The sequence below is a fragment of the Trachurus japonicus genome, chromosome 3, assembly GCF_045865225.1.
Source record: "Trachurus japonicus isolate A0001 chromosome 3, Traja_1.0".
NCBI lineage: Eukaryota > Metazoa > Chordata > Actinopteri > Carangiformes > Carangidae > Trachurus > Trachurus japonicus.
In genome coordinates this window covers 26299797-26312285 of record NC_140909.1, presented here as the reverse complement: position 1 = coordinate 26312285, position 12489 = coordinate 26299797, and the positions used below count along the sequence as shown (strand labels likewise).

At 38.5% G+C, this 12489-nt stretch overlaps 1 protein-coding gene across 1 annotated transcript; it reads left to right on the top strand.

Annotated features, from left to right (window-relative positions):
• Nucleotides 1-2676: 2676 nt before the first annotated feature.
• LOC146990040 (mucin-2-like) lies at nucleotides 2677-12442 on the top strand. Its single transcript, XM_085773025.1, has 18 exons — nucleotides 2677-2799; nucleotides 3206-3247; nucleotides 3330-3588; nucleotides 5708-5822; nucleotides 6621-6705; nucleotides 7409-7515; nucleotides 7900-8110; nucleotides 8203-8328; nucleotides 8438-8555; nucleotides 9428-9566; nucleotides 9742-9852; nucleotides 10019-10088; nucleotides 10406-10543; nucleotides 10656-10820; nucleotides 10933-11027; nucleotides 11119-11245; nucleotides 11412-11667; nucleotides 12355-12442. The coding sequence occupies exons 1-18, from the start codon at nucleotides 2724-2726 to the stop codon at nucleotides 12440-12442; spliced, it is 2328 nt and encodes a 775-aa protein (XP_085629151.1). The 5' UTR covers nucleotides 2677-2723.
• The last annotated feature ends 47 nt before the right edge of the window (nucleotides 12443-12489 follow it).

Genomic DNA, 12489 nt, shown 5'->3' with positions numbered 1-12489 from the left:
AGCTTTTGTCTGGCAGAGACAGGAAGTGGGGAGGCAGAGAGAGAGGGGGAATGACATGCAGCATGAAGGGCCACCTGAGTCGGGATTCGATACAGGGCCGGCTGCAGTGAGGACTATAGCCTCTGTAGGCCTATATGGGGCGCCTGCTCTACCAAATGAGCTAAACAACACTCCCATCCAAATGTTTTTTTATCATGTACTGAAGGTGACCTCTTACATAGTCTTTCAAATGGATTTTAAATTCAGCTTGGGTTTGAAAAGTTTTCAAATAGTTTTCATAAATTCAAACATTGCTTAAACACATCAAATAATGTCCACAACGCTCTTTGTAATTCTGCCCTTTTCCATTAGAGGAGAATGCACAAAACGTACATTTCCACTTCATGAACTTGACATGCGTGTCATCTGCACACACACACACACACACACACACACACACACAAAGAATCACACATTTTATCGAAAAGCAATGCATTGCAAATGATAAAATACAAAATTTTGGATTTTTATCTTCTACAGGTATAAATCTGGTGTTAATATGGATGTTAGTTACGGTAAGCTAGCTAAGTAACACCTGTGTTATGAGGAGGTGGAGGGGGTGAGGCATGTAGCGCTACCTTAAAAGGCCCAGGACCATGACCAACAGCCATGTTTAAAAACTTAACCACTTGATAAAACGTTGATATTTTTATGCATTCTATTAAAAAGTCAAAGGTCAAAAGCCTTAATGTTGGTTTTCTCCAAATATACAGATGTTGGTCCAGCTCTGTGCCTACATCCATGGCCAGGTTAAAGGTGGAACAAAAATGCAGTAACTCACCAGCAACAAACTCAAAGCACGGTAAATCACCACAATTTCTTTCTAGCCTGCACTTTATTTACCACAACTAACATGTAAGTGAAACTTGTGTCAGCGCTGTCAGCCAAAGTCTGCCCCCTGTATTAGTCCTTTCACTGACTGTTATCCTCTCCAATTGGGGAAGTAGCATCTTTCACTCTGTTGTGGCCGTGGAACCAGGTGTACAGTATGCAAGGACAAGAGAAAACGGTAAGTATGGGTCTGACTTTTTTTGCCATCCGTACAAATGGTAGGCCTTTACTTTAGTTTCTTCTAATTTAAGTAGCAGTCTTAACACTGTAACAATTTCGGTTTAAAAGCCTGCTGCAAATTTTCACCAGTGCCTTTGTGAAACATTCTGAGGCGTACCATATGCCACAACAGCTGGAAAAGGATTAAAAGACAACAAAGCTAATTGGATCAGAATGAATGAATCATGTACTTACAATGAGTAATCCAGAATGACAAAGTGAAATGCCTGGACTGAAATATAGAATAAATAACAAAACTCAATAATAATATTAATTAATATGAATACATTGCGCATTATATTGTACATTATATTACACATTATTACATAGAGTTATTTGGTAGAGCTGGTTACTTAATCGCACATGGGTAAATTCTATTCAAAAGTGTTGCCCTAATGCCTCCCAGAGGACAAGATGATAAACAGAAAATTATACAATCTAACTTAGTAGAGAGAGGTGAGATGTCTGTTTCATTTGGTCAATGAATGAAATGATATCTCATTATCAATGGTACAGAGGAAATTTAAAAAAAAAAAAAAAAAAAGATAATGTGAATCACTTATTTTTCCATGATCTACATGGGCTAAAAAAAAAAAAAAAAGTTGAGGCCCTCTTAACTCACTGTGTCCATGGCAAGGTCATGGTCAGGGTTGTTTTTGTTTAATTAATGTTATGTTGTATTTTATTTCTAACATTGAATGTATCTTGATATCATTGGTCTTTATGTTCCATCTCATTTAGCATGAATGCTTTCAACATGTTTTTTATGCTTGCATTGTGCCTCTCTCATGTTCACTTGCTAAAAAAAAAAAAAAAAAAACTAAACAAAACACAACTCTACCCACACCAGTACCTACATCTTTACATTAGGTGTAAGGTCAGTAATTTCTAAGAAAATGTTTACTGAAGCTCTGACTATAACTAACAAAAACACACTTAAGAGTCTTGTTAAAGTGGTGAGAAAGAGTCCAGCTCACCAACTTATGTAGGTGGTCAAAAAGGGGTACTCTCTTCCAAAGTGCCTCGATCATCTTCTTTATACATAGTTTTAACTCCTACCCTAGGCCAGCATAAACAGTAAAGGACAGTATAAAGTGTGCTTTCATGGTGGATGATCTCTTGTGGGGCACAAAAATCCTTACGGGGACAGTAAACATAGGAATCTTTTGAACCTTTGAGCCATCAAATGTAGTTGCACAATATGAATTTTGTAGAGTTATGTTAAACGCACTAACAATATGGAAAACAAGGCCTCAAACCATTTTCTGAAAATAGATTAACATAATGTAATATGTAATGTAATATGTATGTAATGTAATATTCAATTTCAACAAAAATGACATATAAGTGGAAAATGTGTTTTTCATAGCATCCTGTGAGTTGTACCTCATCAGCTAGAAGTGACCTTGTGCACAGTGTCAGGTAGCCTATTATTTATTACAATGTAAATGTCACAGACAACATAATGTAGAGTAAAGGAGGGATGAGTGGAACTGCCTTATACACACACACTCTCTCTTTCTCTCTCTCTCTCACCTGAAGGAACCAGTGTGGCTCCACCTTGACCGGCAGGTTATAAAGGGATTCTTCCACCAGGTGAGACCTCTCATACTGGGTCAGTCCTCAGGATCAACATGGGGACTATAGGACTCCAAGCCACAATATGTCTCATCTACCTGATGCTGCTGATCGGCTCACTCACTCAGACCGGTGAGTGATGTGCTATTTGCTTAATCACACTCAAAAAACAAACAAACTATAATTGATTGATAGCTGCTTAATTACATTTATATAATGTCAATTGTAAATTTCTTTTTGCATTTGTATCTTATCATAAAACACCGTAGAGGTTTCATAGGTTTGTTTCATACAAACATACAGTATATTTAACATCAAGTCATAATGGATTTTGCAGTTTACACAAAATAGTGGTTATTTTGGCAAATGTTGTTTGAACCTTATTCAGAAGATATTTCGACATTGAATGCAGTGTGAGATATCTGCATTAGGGAATTTGTTTTAAGCATCATAGGGGTCAATGACGTGTCAGAAAAAGCTGACACATACTTTCTTTGTAAATTGATAATCAATACATAATTATTTCTTGTCTTTATAGTAACCATCACTCCATCTCCAAACACACTGAGGCTGAGTTCAGGTAACTGAGGCAAATGCCTACAAAATATTCAACTTTCAATTTCAGTTCAAAATTATGTTGTAACATGTTTATCATGTTGCAGCCAACACATCTCACATCGGCCGTGTGTGCACAACTTGGGGAAACTATCACTGGAAGACCTTTGATGGAAATTTCTTCCAGCTGGCCTCCACCTGCAACCATGTCTTGGTCTCGCAGTGCAAGGGAAGCTTTGAAAATTTTAACATCCAGATGAGGCGTAAGAAAGTCAACAACATCCCCACCATCAGCAACATCGTCATGAAGCTGGAAGGCTCTGTGGTGGAGCTCTCTGGCAACGTGGTGGTTGTCAATGGCAAGACGTAAGTTCAGTTTGTTATTTAAGTCACAATTATTAGTTTGACAAAAACAAAACAAGTAGGCTATAGGCTATTAAAGGCTAAGTCTTGTTTAAGTTGACCTTGAGATTCTTTAATCCATTTCCACTGCCTTTTGGGTCCTTGCATCTTTTTTAAGCACATATTGCCTCTGTTCATTTAACTATACTACTATGAAAAACTTACAGACTTTTATTAGAAGCTACTGTATGGGTGATTAAGGTATAGTTCAAATAACTCTGGTGATAGACGGTTTTGAATAAAAATTGAAAAATCCATATAGCACCAACATCAACACCATTGGGTGTCATAAAGACGAGTTTTGACTTTAATGAGCTTAATAAAAAAAATGTTATGAGTCAATATCACTATAAGGTGCCTTTGAGACTTCCCCATTTCCAAAGAAAAAAGCTGAGATTTTCCATGTAACTTCATATTAATTGTATTAAGTAGATGTTATGCTATTAGAAATGCATGATGGTCAAGCTCCCACACTTTTTAGAAATAAACTGAAAGCAAACAAAGTATATGCAAACAGCGAAATATGTCCACCCTGTCATGGACACATTCAAAGTAGAATAAATACATTGTAATTACATAGTGATTATAAAATATACATTTTTAGAAAGCTTTTTAGTCCCTTCTCAACATATTTTAGTTAATGGAAAGTATTTGGATATTAATGAAATTATGGCAAACTCTTTGTTTCTCTATAAAATCTGCGAGAATTGCACTTTCTTTTCTAAATAAAATCTAACAGCAATGATATCTGGTCAAACTTTCAAACTATTCTATTTGGCCCTCTTTTGTTTATAACAGAATCACACAAAAGGTTTCAATAACTTGTGAAAATAATTTGTTTATTTTAATAAAACATGAAAATGACGGGGTGGACAATGACAGGTTGGACATTGGGCATGACAGGGTGGACACTCTTAAATGCAATAAATCTAAAAGAAATGATGTTTAAAAAAATGTCAGAGGTCTTTTTCCCATATAGGGGGAAACCAGAGCACTGTGTGGGACATGCCAAAATCACGTACATCCAATGCAAGAAAACGGTATAAAATAAAGGGAACATATTTTAAGTGAATTATAATTATACCAATATGTGAGTAAATGTTTGGCCATTTATAATAAGACCTCAGAGTTTCATTATTCTGCTACATTTTCATGATGACTGAGTGATTCTGATGAGGACACCAAAGGCACTCCATAGTTCTAAGACTCTTATATTAGAAATTGAATATTTCACCAATACCCGTGGGGAAATAAGGTTATGGCAAAGTTGCTCCAAGCAAAGCCTAATATGAAGTGAATAATAGATAAAGATATAGGCTACGGTATTAAAAAACAGATATAAACACTAACCCTATAAACATATACAAATATAGGAAGATAGATAAAGTACAAAAAAAAAGTACAAAAAAAAAAAAAGAATGGAAAAAAAAAGCGGACTGTACCATTTCTGAACCAAACATTAGTTGGAATGTTCCATAACGTCCATGCTCCCGTGCGATGTTAGCCGTAGACAGGTATGGTATTACCATATCTATCGGTATTACAGGTAAACGGAGCTAGTAGACCGCAGAGCGATGTTACAGTATATCTATCGCTCTGGTAGACCGTAATTGTAGTAGCTAACCTCTTAACTTGTGCAATACGGGCTACTTTCTTAAGTTATCTCCCAGAGTCTCTGCATTATGTTTTAATTTAACGCCAATGTTAGCTAGTATCTTACATCGTAGCTAACTACTTCCTTTGCTACTTGGCTTGGTCAAAGATACTATTTAATAAATGTTTATAAACCGTCTTTGGCTTGGTGTTTCATTAGGAATATAAAATGTCATTTTCTATCTAATACTAACTGTAATACTCTAGATCAGAGATCAATTTTGAAGTCCATTTGTCACTAATTTTTTTTTGATAGTGTTTCTTTGGGTTGTTTTTTTTTTTCACATTGACCACTATCATTAGCACTTTGAGCTAGACAACATGCTGTGAAAGCAAATGGCATTCACAGTCACAGAGTTATCATTTCCTCTTCTGTGTGTCAGCTGCCCCTCACTTTACATATCAACTCTGTCTTTTTATATTGCTGCAGGGTGACTTTGCCGTTCGTGGCCTTCGGGGTGACTGTGAAGGGGACCACTTCAAGTATCACTGTTGAAGCTAAGCTTGGACTCACAGCCATATGGAACATGGATGACTCACTGGATGTATGAACCACACCCTCACACATGCACACACATCTTGTCCTCACTTCTGTGTCAGTGTTGATTTTCATACTGTAAACACACCGACAAAGTTACACATTGTGACCCAGCTGTAAACAACTCAACAGGATCTCCTGCTCTACAGCTCCAGGAGCCTGTCCCTGAACATGCTTGTTGTGCATGCGTATGTGTACAAAGGGACACGCTCACTCTCAAGCTGTTTTACTGGTTTTAATTGAAAGGCTGATGTTATCTTATCATGAATATATTGAACGTGTCTTTCTAACAAGGCTGCTGCAACTCAGTGAGATAAACATAGTGTCATTTGGTTGACCAATCACAGTTGTTGGCAAACCATTGTACCACTGGAGGCATCAGTATGTGCTTTCAACAGGCTATGGATGAGTCTGAATAAAAGGCAAATATGTTTGCCACAGATTCCTACCACTCTTCAAATAAAGAATCGGAGCTACTCTCGTGTGTAGGTGTCAATTCCTCAGTGCCTGAAGCAATACAAATACAAATGTTCCTTTTTACCATGACTAATTAAATAATACCTTTGCTTTCTGTCAATAAATCATTCTTGGCTACTGAAGCACCATGGTAAAAATCCCTAACAAATCCCTAAAGATATCTATGGATCTATGGATATTACAGCCGATATTCAACAGAACATGTAATCTCAGGAAATTTTAGGATATCTTTGATCTTAAAAGTGAAAATCTTAAAAATGAGCTCAAATCTTATAAGATAACAACATAATAACACCTATTAATAACTATTTTTTATTTATGTCTACAGATTGAAATGGATGACAAATACCAGGGCCAGACCTGTGGACTGTGCGGAAACTTTGACGGCACAGCCAATGACTTGATGAAAGACGGTAACACTTTTTTCAGTATTATGGGGGATAACGCACTATAGTTCCTTTTTCATGTTTCCATTTAACTCTGAAAAGAACAAATTTCACACAGTAAGCATATTGTGATAAAGTGAGGTTACATAACAAAAAAAGTGCAGTTTTTACATTCATTGGCCATATTTGTGGTACATGTATGGTATGTGTATAATTAATTAATGAATTACATCCGCTTTCAGAGAATGTAATTACATTTGCTATAATTTAGCGATATAAAAGTTGCTACTATTAGTTCCTGTTCTGAAGATCTGTTGCAGACATTTTATTTATGGGCCTTCTCTTCTCTCTGTGGAAGGTCGTGATTTCTATTTTAACCTATTTAGGTTGGTGAAGTTAAATATGTTATAAATTGCTCTTCTTTATCTGTACATACATGTATCTGTACATATATCCCTCCAGGAATGTGCAATTCATTTTTTTTTACACATTCATTTTCATTCATCTCTCAAACCTTGTATTTGTCAGTAAGTCAGTTTTTTGTGCTATATCAAACAACACAGTCATAGTGGAAGTTCAACCTGTATTACACTCACCAATATTAAACTAACCCTTGTATGCACCTGCCTGAAAGTTTGACCTTAGGGTACAAAACAGAAGCCAGTGTTAAGTGTTAGTTAACACATGATAACAATGAGCACTGTTGTGTGTCGACTCTGCTCTGCTGCAGGAGCTCTGCTGTCTGTGGCAGACTACGCTGAAACGTACGAGGTGAACGGGCCCACAGAGAGCTGTGAGGAGCCTGACGCGTTGCCCACCCTGAGCTGTGGTGATAAGGTGACTCTTCATCAGAATCAACAAAATAATAGAATATTAACAATTTGGTTTGTCAAGTGGTCAATTTTTGTTTTTGTTCCCATCATGCAAACTTATTTCTGCTGGTAGATCCGCATTAAAGGTTGTGTTGCAATAGTCAAAGCTGAACACTCTGAAAAAGTTGGAATATTTCTAACATGAAAATCTTCATTTCACCAAGGTGTTGTAAGACTGTGACCTCTTAATGATTATTTTCAAGTATGAAAGCAAAATTTACACTTTTTACACAACTCACCTTCCACTCATCAAACATATGACCATTAATTCAACTAGCACATTTCTAAAGTTAGAGACAGAGTGACAGCAGTAAATGTTATGATTTTGTTTTGTTCTTGTTTTCTGTAGAAATTCTGTGACCAGATTTTCAGCAGCGCTCCATTCAGCAGCTGCCAAAACCTTCTGGATGTGGAGTCCTTCACCAAAGCCTGTGTGTCTGATAAGTGTATCGCTGTAGACAACAGCCACTCATTTCTCTGCAAAACCATTTCCGAGTTCTCCAGAGAGTGTGTCCATGCAGGTGGCAAGCCCCCGCAGTGGAGGAACGAGACCTTTTGCTGTAAGAGTGCTAATATGTAAAGATGACAAAACATAATGGAGTTGTTCTACCTCTGAATTACAGACAGGTAACAGAGCTGTTTGTCTTCACAGACCAGGAGTGTCCATACAACATGGAGTTCTTGGAGTGTAGTAATTCATGTCCTGACAGCTGCTCCACTCCTCAGGCCAGTGAAACTTGTGACACCCACTGCCATGATGGCTGCAGCTGCCCCGCCGGTACTCACACATCATTACGCTATATATGACATACGCAACCGCATACTCAATCTAATCTATGTCCCATGCACGGTCATAAAACATGTTACTTCATATTATTTCTCCTCAGGGACGGTCTTTGATGACATCAGTAACACTGGCTGTATTGCACTGAAAGAGTGTCCATGTATGCACAACAACAAAGTCTACAAGTGTGGAGAGTCGTACTCATACAGCTGTAGATCCTGGTAAGATGAGGACCTTTATTCAAATGTATCAAACAAAACTGCTGTAAATCAAGGTTTTCATGAATAAGGTTCCTCTGAAATTGCTTTTTACTTCAACATGTTCTCTACACAATATTTAATATGATCATATATTGATGACAAAATTAGTTACAGTTTATTTGAGTTCTGATTTCTGAGTAAAATTATTAGAGGTAATTGATAGTAGTCTGCTTACATGTCACAGTTTTGTCCATTTACACAATAGTTGTAGTAGTGAATGTTTACTTACACAATAGTTGTAGTAGTGAATGTTTACTACCATAACAGAGTAAACAACTAAATGGTCTTACAACATTGGGGTCAGACTACATCTATAGGCCCTCAGAGAATTTTTCTATGTTTGTTTCTTCCTTTCTGTTTGTTTTGTTTCTCGTAAACCACTCAGTAAGCAACAGTTAAACACATTCAATTAAAATGAAGCCATTTATACTCTGGGCTGGGTCTGGACCTGACTGAAACAGCTGGTCAGGGGCTGGCGCCGTACATGCTGTCTATTAGTACTGCAGGATTCCTGTCTCTGGTTCAGTTCGTCCCAGAAGTGAAAGCAAAGGAAGGAAAACTTTAATTACTCATCGATAGCTGCTGACTCCCATCTTTTCTGTTTAAGGTGTAACAGGGAGGGAAATAGGTTCTTCCTAGAGACTTGGTGGTGGATGCAGGTGTCATATTGTAGAATTCCCCCTTGGGTTGTTATAACTAAAATTTGAAACTTTCTAAAAATGTAATTAAATACATCTTACTCCTTGATGTGTTTTGTTACGCATATTCAAAGCAATGAGAGCATGTATGTAAAGGAAAAATCTGTGTGTGTGTGTGTGTTTGTGTACTGACAGTCTGTGTGAGAGCGGTCAGTGGAAGTGTACAGAGGAGAACTGTCCAGGAACCTGCTCTGTGGAGGGCGGAGCTCACATCAACACCTTTGATGGAAAGTTCTACACCTTTCATGGGGATTGCTCCTATGTTCTGGCAAAGGTAAAAGTTGTCATCTGCCTCTCAATGGTCACACCAGGGTTTTACCATTACATTTCATACCAGAAGCATGCATTGATAAACTAATCTGCTTTACATCATGAGACATGATAGAATATGAATATGCAACATGAGATGTTTGAGTCTGTCCAAATGTTTGTCCCAATGTGTGTTGCAGGAAACTAGTGGCTTTGCATACACTGTGCTGGCGGACCTGGTCAAGTGTGGTCTGGCGGACAGCAGGACGTGCCTCAGGGCTGTAACTCTGGCTTTACACAACAATTCTCTGGTAAGTTTCAGACTCCAGCTGTTTGGAGCGCATTACTAGTGTTTCCTGATTAATGGCTTATCTCACCTTCACCAAGCCGGGTCAAAGTTCTAATCACATTCATTAATTATTTGGAAATACTGTTGGAGTAATGTTCATCGTGATCTAAAATGTGTCTTTCTGACAGGTTGTGAAAGTCCAGGCTTCAGGACAAGTCTACGTGAATCAGATTCTTTCTCAGCTTCCACTGTTTACATGTGAGTTACGTCAAATCATGTAACAGAACAAACTGTGTGCTAGAAAAACAGTCATTAGTCATTCAATTCACCCTCCATGTGCAACAACAAATCAAATACAAAACTGTACAATCTTATCTTATCTTAGTTTAGGCTCTAAACCATTTACTCAAGTGCTTGATATTAACACACTTGAGGAGTTTTTGATTTGTATTGACATAATATAGCAGCACGGTGGTACAGCACTGTTACCTCACATTCAGACCGAAACAACAGCCGCGGACCTAGAAATTTTATGGTGATTTTTTATTTGTTTTGCTCTTTTCTGCCCACTGCAGCGGATCTGAGTGCTTTCAAACCATCATCCTTCTACATCCTTATAAGCACTAAGGTGGGCATACAAGTAATGGTGCAGCTGTCCCCTGTGATGCAGGTCTTCATTACAGCTGACGCCTCACTCAAAGGAACCACCTCTGGTATGCTGTCATATGATTACTTCAGTGTCCCCCTTCCATTGATATTGTTTTCCAACCCAGTCAATAATGTCAGAAAAAAGCACTGGAAAAGTCATATTGTTTCCTCTGACAGGTTTGTGTGGGAACTTCAACAACAAAATGAGTGATGACTTCAAAGTGATCAGTGGGCTGGTGGAGGGCACTGCCACAGCGTTCGCTAACACATGGAAAACCAGAGCCAGCTGCCCTGACATCATAGCACGCTTTGGTCACCCTTGTAGTCAGGGCATCAGCAAAGGTACAGCCAGTCTCTCCTCATGACATGATGTCACAGTATCTTGTCATGTAATGTTTGTCATATCATAGATAACATTTTGTAACCACACTGTTTTGGTGTGTTTCTTTCTCAGAGAGTTACGCCCAGTTCTGGTGCACCAAACTAACAGATCCCAGTGGAGTGTTTGCTCCTTGCCACGCTGCTGTCAGCCCCATCACATACAAAGATGTACGTCCGCATGCACAAAGCTGCAATCACAAATTATCTTAACTACTGTACACTTATGATGGGTCTGTAACCACTGTGTGCCTCTTCATAGAACTGCATGTATGACAGCTGTAACTGTGAGAAGAGTGAGGATTGCATGTGTGCTGCAGTCTCCTCATACGTCTACGCCTGTGCAGCGGCAGGAATCCACCTCACCGGCTGGAGGGAAACCATCTGTGGTGAGAAAGACCCTCTTGTTTTAGTGTGGCAATGGGGTGTTTTTGGAACACTCCATCACATGCAGCATCAACAAATCAACAGCACTCTATTTAATTATGTTTTATGAAATTAATGGTTTATTGCAGCAGTAAACAATAACAGTCCCCTTCTCCTCCTCCTCCTTAGGCAAATTCAGCACATCATGTCCAGCAGAAACAGTGTATGGGTACAACATGACCTCCTGTGGCCGTACCTGCCGGTCCTTGAGCCAGGCAGACTACTCCTGCAAGACCAACTTCACCACAGTGGACGGCTGTGGCTGTGCTGATGGGACCTACATGAATGAGGAGGGCCAGTGTGTGCTCAGTTCAAGCTGTCCCTGCTACGATAAAGACAACATTATTCCTGCTGGACAGGCTGTCAGTAAGGATGGCACCACATGGTAAATACAGAGTGCAGTGACACCAATTTTTGGGTAAAAGGGGTCACAAACGACATGTCAGAAAAGAGATTCATCATCCCATGAGTGACCGTTAGGTGGACAAGCAGTCAATGCCTTTACTTTAAAAGTTTGCAAACAGCAAACAGTGTCACAGCTCTCATCAGTCCGATTTATTATTTATTTGTCTTCTTAATATATTCTAAATCTGAACCTCTTTACCACCACTTATCTTTCAATAGAGTTACAAACTTCTTCAAACATAAACATGCAAGTCTTACTTTAATGAGTAAATAGGGTTAGGGTAACCCTAGCCCATAGGACAGTTTGTCATTGCTACAAACACTCACCTTATAGTGACTGTGATTATAAATGTGAATTTTGTTTTCTATTTTAGGTCAGAGCATTCATTTTATGGTATGAATTGAGACTTAACTTAAATTGGAAAAGTCTCAAGTTAGATACTGCAAATTCATATGAGACTGTCTCTCCTATGGAGCGGCAAAATGTAGCTCCTGTGATTCACCTTGAAGTTTTTATTCTCTGCCAGTGTCTTTGCTGCTGTATTAGTTTCATTACTGGCGCACAATGAATCTTGGGATAGGTTGGGCCACGAAGGATTCACCAGGACTGGGCGAAGAATGGTGATGTTATATTAACTGTGTGTTTTTCCCTTCACACTTGATGCAGTGTCTGCAGACAAGGAACTCTGAGCTGCGCAGGACGATCTAGGCCACTGAGTAGGTTTCCACACACTTTAATTCATGTAATTATATAGTATAATGACAACAAAGCTCATGATAATTTTTCTTTATTATTGTTCAG

Coding starts and splice junctions, on each gene's coding strand:
- LOC146990040 (XM_085773025.1), top strand. CDS start 2,724: ATGGGGACTATAGGACTCCAAGCCACAATATGTCTCATCTACCTGATG. Junction 3,248..3,329: donor CACACTGAGGCTGAGTTCAG/GTAACTGAGGCA, acceptor ATCATGTTGCAG/CCAACACATCTCACATCGGC. Junction 10,544..10,655: donor ACTCAAAGGAACCACCTCTG/GTATGCTGTCAT, acceptor TTCCTCTGACAG/GTTTGTGTGGGAACTTCAAC.